General features: G+C 33.4%; 2 protein-coding genes across 2 annotated transcripts; one reads left to right on the top strand and one right to left on the bottom strand.

The window, feature by feature from the left end:
• The first annotated feature begins 1,051 nt into the window (after positions 1-1,051).
• LOC125858198 (spermine synthase) lies at positions 1,052-7,749 on the top strand. The gene is made up of 11 exons (XM_049537908.1): positions 1,052-1,271; positions 1,361-1,594; positions 1,680-1,724; positions 2,483-2,559; positions 2,664-2,786; positions 5,442-5,546; positions 5,628-5,700; positions 6,048-6,119; positions 6,567-6,759; positions 6,891-7,020; positions 7,456-7,749. Exons 2-11 carry the CDS (start codon positions 1,450-1,452, stop codon positions 7,546-7,548), a joined length of 1,056 nt encoding a protein of 351 aa, XP_049393865.1. The 5' UTR covers positions 1,052-1,271; positions 1,361-1,449; the 3' UTR covers positions 7,549-7,749.
• Positions 7,750-8,147: 398 nt separating this feature from the next.
• Positions 8,148-11,597, bottom strand: LOC125858196 (protein phosphatase 2C 51-like). The gene is made up of 3 exons (XM_049537906.1): positions 10,768-11,597; positions 8,902-9,007; positions 8,148-8,729 (listed from the first exon to the last, which is right to left on the bottom strand). The coding sequence occupies exons 1-3, from the start codon at positions 11,506-11,508 to the stop codon at positions 8,377-8,379; spliced, it is 1,200 nt and encodes a 399-aa protein (XP_049393863.1). The 5' UTR covers positions 11,509-11,597; the 3' UTR covers positions 8,148-8,376.
• Positions 11,598-11,622: the final 25 nt, after the last annotated feature.

Below are 11,622 nucleotides of genomic sequence, written 5' to 3'. Positions count from 1 at the left end.
TTCTGTTTATATTTAAAATAAAATTTGTTTTGATTATATTTTAATTTGATTCGATGGTGTTGAAAGTAAGAGACTGGATGATCTGTCCCATATTTTTATCACACGTGGACATTGAAAAAAGAATCGGAAACCTCATTATATCTAAAAGTTTAAATATTAATATTGGAACAGTATAATAATAACAAAAACAATTCTCTTTACTTATTTTACTACTCCCTTGCTCTGTTTTATTTTACTAATAATATTTTAAATAGTATAATAAATAAATATTTTTTAAAATTTTATTTTATTTAAAATAAATAATTAAGAGTGTGTCGGTTCCTACCAAACGTTCTCTTCCTATCTAGGGACGAAATCTAGAAATTTCAGTTAACTACTCCCTGCTCGGTTTTATTTTACTAAATTAATTTATTAATAATAATTTAAAAATTTATATATTAATATTGGAAAAGTATAATAATAACAAAAATTATTCTCTTTACTTATTTTAGTACGCCATCGCTTTGTTTTATTTTACTAACCATATTTTAAATTTTAATATTAAAATAGTAGAATAAATACTTTTTAAAAAATAAATAATTAAGAGTGTGTTTGACATAAAGAAAAATATTTTATAATTTTCATATGTTTGCTTGATTAAATTGATTGAAAATTTTCTTTTTGAAAAAATAATTTAAAAAAATAAGCTTCCCATTGTAAGTAGAAAAAATAAATGTTAAAGTCCTATTTTAAATTTAGGAAAAATTACTAGAATACACGTCTTATGTTTTCCTTATTTCTAATATTTTCTTCTATTTCTAAAAATCTCTAAAATTCCTTATTTTTCTCCTAATTTTAAATTAATTTTTAATGTATTATGTATTCGGTTATTTTATAATGTATCCGAGTTATATATTATGTATCCAATTTATTTTACTTTTTTTAGGGATTAATGTAATTATAAGATTGTAATTTTATATTAAAACTATGTGATTTCTAAAATTTAGACGTAGTAAAATCAATAATTTAATGTAATATAAAGACCTAATTCGGAAGCGCTAACGCCATTGATTCGTCCAAACCAAAGCTTTTTTTTTCTCTCTCGGATTCCTTCTTCTTTTTGATTTTTTTTGCTAAGTGTTGGTTCTGCGTTAATTCAACGCTGCTTTTATTGTATTTTTGTTAAGTAAGAGTGGAGTTCCCAGTTGGAAAGTGTTTGATTTGGGTTCCATTTGCTTATTAATACTTCGTTTAGTTCTAATCTTTCAGTGGAGTTTCAATTTTTGCCTAAAGTGAGCACTCTTTCTTTTGGTACTAATTGTTGAATTAAGAGATAATTGTATTCTATAATTCCTTGTGTTCTTGTTGAACATGATTGTAGGTTATCGTGAGGTTGTTGGAGGCTGGATTCCAATAAGATAATAATTTACGGAGCTCGAAGAAGGAAGAGGTTTGGACAACCGGAGGACTATGGATGGGAAGGAGAATAATGGTTCAAACAAGGTTGTTATACCTAAATGTTGCTTGAAGGCTAGGGTATATGATCCTGAACTTGAAGCCAATTGTCACTCCACTGTTGTTTCAGGATGGTTCTCTCAACCTCCCTCATCATTTGGTAATTAAACGAAATTAATAATTGCCAGTTGTGTAGGGTTTAGATGTTATTGTTGACCTGTTTGTTGTCGTTTCTTCAATTGTAGATGGAAAAGAGAAGGTACTGTACTTCAACAATCCAATGTGGCCAGGTTAGAATTTGCTTGTTCCTTTATTATATTTTACTATTAACTGAGGCTCTATCCGAAACAACCCCTCTCTCTCTCTCTCTAGGAAGGATTTACCCAGGGCTGATACTTGTAATTTGCTCCAAACAGTAGTCAAAAGTTGATTAATTTTTAACTTACATTTTCTGTTAGCTGTGTTAAACTAAATATTTTCAGAAAAGTTGATGAAAACACGAAATCATTATCTTTTTGTTATTGTCTTAATCTCAACAATTTAGAAGATCTTAGTGATTTTGTAGACTCAATCATATGTCAAAAATAGGTTTTTTTTTTTTGGAGATGATTGGGACAGTTGGAGTTTTTTTTCTTCTTAGTTGTGTAAAACAGAAGAGCTTATGTCAGCTGCAACTACATTAGTTAGTTATACTAGATTTAGGAGATGATACTTGTGTCCTATTGCAAAGGGAATTGTCAAATTTTAGGGTGAGTGGCTCAGATTTTGCGCTTGTTTCCTTGAGCCCTGTATTTCCAGTATGTGTGTTAAAGTAGCACAAAATGATGCTTCTGGTAGAAGTAGGAGAAAAAATGAGCTTTATGCTGTAACAAATTCCTATAATTTGGTTTGCTAGTTTAAACCCAAGTTAATGCATAAAGTTTGACTTCTATTATTAAGTGTATGACTCCTATTCGATCTTGAAGTACTCAAGGATGCCCTTTCTCTTATACCCTTTCTCTTGAATGTTTACTAAGAATGGTTTTTTCTTCATTGCGTCTTTTTACAGGAGAAGCACATTCCCTGAAAGTAGAAAAGGTTTTATTCAAGGGAAAGTCAAAATTCCAGGAGGTTTTAGTTTTTGAGGTTCAGCATCTTGTTCTATCGTAGTTTTGTGCTTTAAATTCTAGCTATTAAATTTCTCTCAAGCTCTTTTATCATCTGCCTTAAATGTGTATTCATACTTGCAGTCTGCATCCTATGGAAAAGTTCTAGTGCTAGATGGCATTGTTCAGTTGACTGAGAAAGATGAATGTGCCTATCAGGAGATGATAGCCCATCTTCCTCTTTGTTCAATCAAATCTCCTAAGAAGGTAACCATGTAAAAATTTGGCTTTAAAGATTTTGCTCCCTTTGTTTCACTCCCAATGATCAACAAAGGTTTTCGGATTTGCTTTCTTGTTTTGGAATCAGAATATACTGGAAGAGAGTGAATCTTATGTGCTTGAGAACTGGATTGATATGTGTTTGTGTGTTTGCATTGCGTGTGTGTGCGCGTGACAAGCTGAGACCTGGGTTTTTATATGTAAGTCAATCAAGAAAAGATAAAACTATGTGATGGAACCAACCAAACACTCACCCTTTAAGATTTCATCATCATGGATGGTCCACCTCTCCCCAACCTTTTGAGGCTTGCATGTGTGGACTGATAAATCATTTCTTTGTTAGAGCTTGTTTGTCAAGTGGCAAAAATTGCTTATTTTTAGAAGCATTTTTATTAAAATAGCTTTCAGAAGTGTATTTTAAAAAAAAAACAATTTGTGTCCATCTAATTCATTTGAAAAGTGATTTTGATAAGCAAATTGTGTTTGGTTAATCTATTTTAAAAAGTATTTTTGAGAGTCAAATTACGAAAAAAGACAGACATCAATGCACTTTTAATATTAACTTTATTTTATTGAGAGAAATTATTTTAAATATCTATTATAAATTTTTTAATTAATTTTTAATTATTTTACTAAAAAGTACACATTGCAAATTTTCTTCAATATTATATGTTGCTAAATCGAAGAAAATATTAATTATTGATATAATATTAACCTAATGATTTAAATATAATTAAAAATATTAAACCAAATAAATTAAATAATTATTCCACAAATTAAATTATAATATAATAATATATAAAATGTATAATAAAATAAAGAATTTATTGTGTAAAATTTAAGAATAAATTTTTTAAATGGAACTTAACCAAATTTATGAGATATGCTAATTAAATAACAAGGGATATATTGGTAAAAATATGTATAAATGGTAGGGGTATTCTTGTTTTGAAAAATGATTTTCTTCTTTTGCCTTTTTTAAGAAGCAAATTTTTTTGCTTCTTCCCAACCACATAAAAACTGCTTTTACTTATATCTAAAAGCAGTTTTACTGGTTGACCAAACATTTTAACTTTTAAAAATTGTCTTTTTCTCAAAAAAGTGTTTTTAGCCTCCCAACCACTAGGCCAAACATGCTCTTAGTAACGGTTGATGTTTGAGTCGGCTTGTGCACACTTGGACTACTCTATCAGCTACCTCTTCTTCCTGCCTACATAGGTATCAGGGTAATTTTGTTTGGTAGAATCTCTTTAGTGTTTAGTCTCTGTTGGGATTTTTACCTCGGTCGGTACCCACGTTACGAACCAATAGGCCACACCCTTGGTTGTTGTGTGGACTGATACATCATTCTCTTGGTAATTTGATGATTAACACGGTTGTAGCTTTCTAAGTCCTGTTGCTCTAAAGGCTCATATAGATTTTCTGGTAGAATTATACCTTTATCTGCAACTCATTAGTTTTTATGGAATCTGACAAATTAATGTGCTACTGCTTCAGGAGGAATCCTAATCAGCCTTCGGTTCTCTTTGCATTAAGCCCAATGGGTCAAGATAGAAATTGTACCTTAAGAGAATTTCTTTGTTTACATCCCCTTTCTTATGCTCTGTTTGCTGTATGTTACTATCATTTCCACATACAAGGACATCAATATCTGTGGGTGTACCGAAAAATGTGAATCACCTAATGTTAAGATTATAAAGCCCTTTGATAGGTCTATGTCATGAAGGAATTTGAATAATCATTTAGTGGAAGTGCATTAGGAACTAGGAGGATTACCTTTGTAAACTTGGTAGACTGCATTAAGCAGTATCTCTTCTAAGATGATTACATGTAATTACTTTGAACTTGAAACTAAGAACTGTCCTAGTTTTGAAGGACATACGCAGAGGAGTCTCAATCATATAATTATTTGGTCTATTCTTTCTGCAGAACCTGTTTGTAGTGGATGAGAATTTGATGTGTGTGGTTGTTGGTGGAACTAAAATTTTCTTCTGCCAGTTTCTTTACTTGTTAAGCATCTGTTAAAGTGCCAAATCTTCATTGATTTATGGGTTCTTATCACTCGTCAGCAGTAGCTTACCAGTTTTCAGTTTTATCTGCAGATTTTTATCTTCAAATATGTGTTGTAAATAATCACTAGAATGTTGGCACATCCTGCTTGTTATCTCTGTCTGCGTGTTTTTAGATGGAATCTAATATAGGTGATAGTTGATCAATTTAATTAATTGATCAAAAGACCTAGTTTGAAATGTTGCTGGTCTTTCACAGCTGCTGTGAGTGTGTGGGTTTTCTCATTTGTAACAAGGGAGAGAAAAAGAGTTAACCAACACGAGGTTCTTTATTTTTTTCTTCAATTCTTTTCATAACATTGATACTTTGATTTTATTCTTTGCCTGGGCATCCAAGACAAAACTAGAAAGATTTGAGTCTATGAAAAGCTCATTATGAAGATATGATGAGCCTCTGTGTGTGTGTGTGTGTCTGTATGTATATGTATATTATATTATATGTCTTTATTGGAACTTATTGTTTGAATGCCTCATCTTTTATATTAATCTGTTTTTTATCATTGGCTTGGTTTTTGCTTCTCAGTTTTACCATTCATTTGTTCTCTGTCTAATCTATTTTGATCTAAAAATGCAGGTTCTAGTTGTTGGGGGTGGTGATGGTGGAGTTCTAAGGGAAATTTCTCGACACAGCTCTGTGGAGCTGATTGATATTTGTGAGATTGATAAAATGGTTATTGATGTGAGTAACAGATCCAAGATACATGAATTGGTGCTTTTGTTGAGTTTCATTCTAAATATGTTGTATTTTCTTGGGTTGCAGGTCAGTAAAAAGTATTTCCCAGATTTGGCTATTGGCTTTGAGGATCCTCGTGTCAATCTTCATGTTGGTGATGGTATGAACACTACTTTGTGTCGCTTGATCTTATTATCAGAGTCTTCGCATCAATTCAGAAATATTTTTTCTACTCTTCGATTTTTAGTTATTAGGAGAATGCTTGGGAGGCTGAGAAAGCATAGGGTAAAGATAGCACAACTCCCTGAGTTTATCATTTTGGTTATTCTGGACCCAAAGTTTGGCCTCAATATGGTGGGAATGGCTCATGAACAGTTAAAACTAAAAGCAGGACAGAATGCTTTTCTTATTGCTGAAATTTAATTTCCCTGTTTTACTAGTTAAGCTGTATATGATTTTTTTTTCTTTAGATAAGCTGTATATGACTTTCTGAATAATTTTTGACAGCTGTTGAGTTTCTGAAGAACACACCTGAAGGGAAGTATGATGCTATCATAGTTGATTCATCAGATCCTGTAGGTAAGTCAGATGTTTCTTTTAATTTTATGAATCCTTGCTTTCTAAAAGTTTTAGCAACTTAAAGGTCATTTATGGATTTCCCATACAGTTCTGCCATCCACAGTGAAGCAATCCCCCGTCCAAATAGGGCAGATTTTGTTTGTTGAAGATAGAGCCTATAGTTCACTGATTTTCAAGGATTGAAAAACTGCATGCATTTCTGAGTAGATATCCGTGTCTTTCGTTGGAGAGCACATCACTTCTTTTGTTTGATTTTTCCTGTTTCTGTTGGATGTTCTTTGCCAGTGTATATATTGACTCTATAGTATCTTCTCTTGTTTGGAGTAGGAATAGTTTTGGTTTTTTGGTTTTGTACCTCACACTCCTAAAAGATGGGTTTTGCAGCATCTAGTAATTTTTCAATCAATGAGCTTTGATTTAATTGTTCTGAAATGTCTTTCATTACAGGTCCTGCGCTAGAGCTTGTGGAAAGACCATTCTTTGCAACGATAGCCAGGGCATTAAGGCCTGGCGGTGTACTTTGCAACATGGCAGAGAGCATGTGGCTTCATACTCATCTTATTCAGGATATGATCTCAATTTGCCGTGAAACATTTAGTTCTGTTCATTATGCATGGGCCAGTGTTCCTACATATCCTAGGTATAATTTAGGAATTAACAGCTATTTTATTTGTTTGTTTCCTTAGTTGTGCGGTTGAAGGTTAAAGAGGAATTGTCAAACATGCTTCCACTTAATGGTTATTGAGGATTGTTGCTTTACGTATTATGCAGTGGCACTATTGGGTTTCTTCTGTGCTCAACTGAGGGATCATCTGTTGATTTTAAGCACCCTGTTAATCCTATTGAGAAGTTAGAGGGCGCTCTTCAGCATCAGCGGGAACTTAAGTTTTACAATTCTGAGGTAACTTGTTCTACTAGTAAGCAATTTCATATTTGCTACTCATAACATCACCAATAAACATTCTTTGATTTTGTTTATGCTGTATTGACTGCGCGTGTGGTATGCATCGATATTTACTTGTCTTCGAGTTTTGTACCATAATTTGGATACAATTTGATATTATGGGTGTTTCAAATGTACCAAGACAAACTATACAAGCTTATCATCTGCCATTTGATAAGAGGGCCTTTTCTTCTACCATTTGAACTTTTTTTTTTTTACCTTACTAGCTGGTATAGGGTAACAATTTTGAGTTTTAAGCTTCCTTGTCTCTGTTCCATTGCATCCACCGGCATACATCAAATACTTGGAATTTGAAGTCCAACAGCTGCACTTCAATTCAACCAAGAAAAGCTGTCATTTTTCTTTTGACAGAGTATCTTGTTCTTTTAACAGATGCATGAAGCTGCTTTCGCATTGCCGTGCTTTTTAAGGAGGGAGGTGAGCGGTCTCGGTGATGGCCCACGTTCTGCAGGAGTCAAGATTTAAGTTGTTGCATTATCTATGAAACTATTACCCATTTCTTTTCCTTGCTGCTCTAGTAAACTGGTTGATATCCTTCCCACTTGTTACACGCGTAGGCAGCAGGAAATGTAGATGCGGCTATTTATCTGTGTGGTTTGTATTGGTATTTGATATTGAAGGCATTAACATGTAATATGCAGGTTTCAGTACTGCTATATCTATTGTTAACTTGTTGAACTCTTCTATTAGTTGATATTGAGACTTGAATAAAATATGTTATGACCCGCATTGGCATATAGTTTTACCCTTTCTGATAAATGCTTGGAAACTTTAGTGCATATCCCTATGTCGAAATATGTTTCTACGATAAACTGAAAATTTATGTTGCTGATTGATTGAATGCGGCGATGATTTTCATATTTCATTATTGGTGATAACAGGAGTCTAGAAGTTGAAATAATACAAAGACGAAAGCAAAATTGAAACAAAAGTGTGTTGAAAAAATTATGAATCGTCCGTCAATCGGGTTAGTAAAAAAAGTGATGGTGGAGGTTGAAAACTTCAAAGCCACCGTCTCACAAAGACTTCCATTGCAGCAACTAACCTGTGGAGACTTTTTCCCCCAACTAGTCTGTTAAAAATCTCATTCAAATGTTGAATGACCAAGGTCAATAATAGTCTAAATAAACCATAAGCTTTACAAAGAAAAGGGGAGAATTACGCGAACAAGCAAGGAAGGCAAGTAATGGTATTGCTGCAGACAATCAAAAGGAAAGATCCCTTCACATTGCTAACCTGGTGGACATCCATAAAATTGTTTGCATATCATTTGTATGGGAAGCTTAACTATGCTCAGTCAGTGGATGAACATACAGATCTATTCAAATCGACAACAATTACACTGATGTTATCCCTACTACCCCGAGCAATTGCCAACTCTGCAAGGAAAGAAGCTGCTCGTGCTGCGAGACTTTCTTTGACACCTTCACTTGACTGATCATCACTCTTATGGGATTTGGTTTGTTGGTCGCACCTCCTGAACGTTTGACCATTCAAGCATCTTCTTGTAACGTCACACGCAACATCATTTGGAATGACATCCCATAGACCATCACTTGCAAGTAATAAGAATTCATCTTCATCACTTCTTTGGCTAACTAAGACTTCAGGATCTGGAATGACATATGGTTTGAGGTACATATCACCTGCATCGATCAATAACTGTATCATAAAAAGCATGATTTACTATTAATTTGCCAAAGTGCTCAGATCAGCTCTTCCACAAACAGTAAGTTTGTTCTTCATCTGTGGAAGCCTCGACAAAGATGAGAATTAAGAAAACACCTGCTAGTGCAGTAAGTTGAGTCTTCGACGTACCTATGGATCTTGAAGTAGCAAGAACTCCTAAGACTCTTTGTCCATTCCAATTTATGACTTTCCCACCTGAATTTTCAATTCTATCCAGCTCATCAGGTCTGTCAGGCTGCGCCCATACAGGAACTTGGTCAACAGAAAGCATTCCATTTCAAAATCAAAGACATCTACTTGGAACTATCAAATGTAGAAAATGTCGATCGAGAGAAGTTGAGTACCAAGTTAATTCATCCCTATCCTTATCCTACACGAAAATTAGGGATTTTAATTTGATGGTCTTAGCATTGATCACCCGCAGCGCTAAAGGCTACATCAACCACTGATCATATCATTACTCGTTGTCAGTTTAATAATATGACGAACATCCGATAAAATATTAGACCTTTGGCGAGTTAAGATTATAGCAATAACAGCATACAAACTGTCATATCTAAGGATGTTAAATAAATAAAAGGTATACCAAAGTTGCCAGGCTCGTGGTTATATAGGACCTTATGAAAGTTATACATTACAATGAAAAAATATAAAGTAAAATAAATAATAATGATATGTCTTTGTTGGTGTTTGAGTAGGGCTAATCCTTTGACATTATTCACAGCCAAATCTTTTATAAATAGTAGTAATGTGTTTGATTTTGAATTGACACAAAATTAAAAAAAATTCAGTCTTACGATTTTATACTAAAAATATTATATAAAATATACCAAAATAATTTTTAATGTTGTGGTATTAAACATATCAGATGAAAAAGTAGAATTAAAGAGTTGAAAAAAAAGATACATCCTTTATTAAATAGACAAACGAAGGAAAGTATAAAACTAATAAATTGAAACAAAAAATAGTAAAACATTAAGTTGTTGGTAAAATCTGTTTGAATAGTGTGAACGACAGAAATATTTTCCTTTCTTTCTGATTCTGCAAAGCTAAATTTGTTAGGTTCACCTTGTCACGTTTAACTTCATCTGGCATAAATTTTGATTAATATTTAAAAACGTATTTTTTCATCATATTGATATGAGTAAGGATGATGACTTATAATATTTTTCATATAATTTCTGTAAATCTACATTTATAAAAATTAAATTAATCTAACTCAATTTAGCTTCAAATTTTAAAGCTCACAAAACAAGTCAAGTAATAGTGAATAATAAGATTACCAAATGAATAGTTACGACTTGTCAATAAAAAAAAAAAAAAAAAATTACCCCCTCCCCCGGCACCCCCTTCCACCAACCGTCCCCTATTTTTGTTTTCCAAAATCAAAAAGAAATCTGTTTTTTCAAATAAATTTACCTCCTTTCCAGGCACCCCCACCCCACACACACCTTCCACCAACTACCCCTAAATTTTTTTATTTTCCAAAAAAAAATAAAAAAATTTACCCCCCTTCTTCCAACCGCCCCCTAATTTTTTTTGTTTTCCAAAACCAAAAAAAACTGTTTTTTCAATTAAGTTTGAAAATTAATTGAATTTTTGAAAATTAATATTAAAGTATAAATTTTAAGAATCACATAGTTTTAATATGAAATTAAAATCTATTCCTATTTAGTTTGTAATGACGTTAATCCCTGAAAAAGTGAAACAAATCGAATACATAATATGTAACTCGGATATATTCTAAAATAAATCAGATGCATAATATATAGCTCGAATACGTTAAAAACTAGCTCGAATATATTATAAAATAATTTAAAATTAGGAGAGAAATAAGGTATTTTAGAAATAGAAAAGAATATTGAAAATAAGGGAACATAAAACACGTATATTTCAGCAATTTTATTAATATGGACTGAAATGGCTACGCTAGTGAAAATTGATTCGAACATTGCAATAACAAAAAATAATAAAAGGAAGTTAAAAAACGTATACCTTATGATCAATAGACAAAGGTACTGCAACTCCAGCACGGGAAAGCACAGCTCTTGAATCTCCACAGTTCGCAACAACAAATTCCTCCTCTCCCACCACCGCTACAACCGCCGTTGATCCTATCGTCGCCATCTCCGCCCCTTCCTTGTTCACCGTTTCGTCCATTTTACGGAAACTCTCCATCATAACATTCTCCCAATTAATACTCTTCCCATCATAATCTTCTCCTTCCGAAACTTGCTGTATCACTAAACGGTGCAAAAAGTCACGGCACGCATGCGCTACACGTGACCCTCCATGCCCGTCGTAAACACCAAAATAATCGTACTTCCTGCTGCTGCCTTCACTGAAAAAACTCGGATAAATCGCCACCGCATCTTCCATTTCCCTTCTCCGGCCGATCAACGATATCGATCCATGTGAACAGCACGTGACCAAGCTCTCCCTTACTTTTTTCACTTCTCTAGATGTCGCTAGTTGAACTTGATCATCAGTATCAGTTACGGTACTGTTTTCCGGTTTTTTCTTCTTATAATGCCTGTAATCAGCGGCGAAGACATTGAAATTTTCCGGTAGCGCAGGCGACGATTTCAACCGACGTTCATTCAATCGCCTACGACGAGTGAAATTTGGCTCCTTCTCACTCAGATCTACTTCTGCTAGTCCGCCGGAATCCACTAACGCCGTTAACCGGCAACCTTTTTCGGCTACCGGCGGCAAACCTTTAACGCTATCAATCATTTTTATGTGAAGACGATAACTGCATTGCGAAGATTATAATGGAAGTAGTACTAGTAGATATTTTGCGTAATTCGGTCCAAAAGAGAGAGAAAGTAGAGAGAGTTGAATACTAAA

The sequence above is a fragment of the Solanum stenotomum genome, chromosome 3 (genome assembly GCF_019186545.1).
Source record: "Solanum stenotomum isolate F172 chromosome 3, ASM1918654v1, whole genome shotgun sequence".
Taxonomy (NCBI): Eukaryota; Viridiplantae; Streptophyta; class Magnoliopsida; order Solanales; family Solanaceae; genus Solanum; species Solanum stenotomum.
Note: the sequence above shows the minus strand (reverse complement) of the source record. Positions and strands in the feature narration are given on the sequence as shown.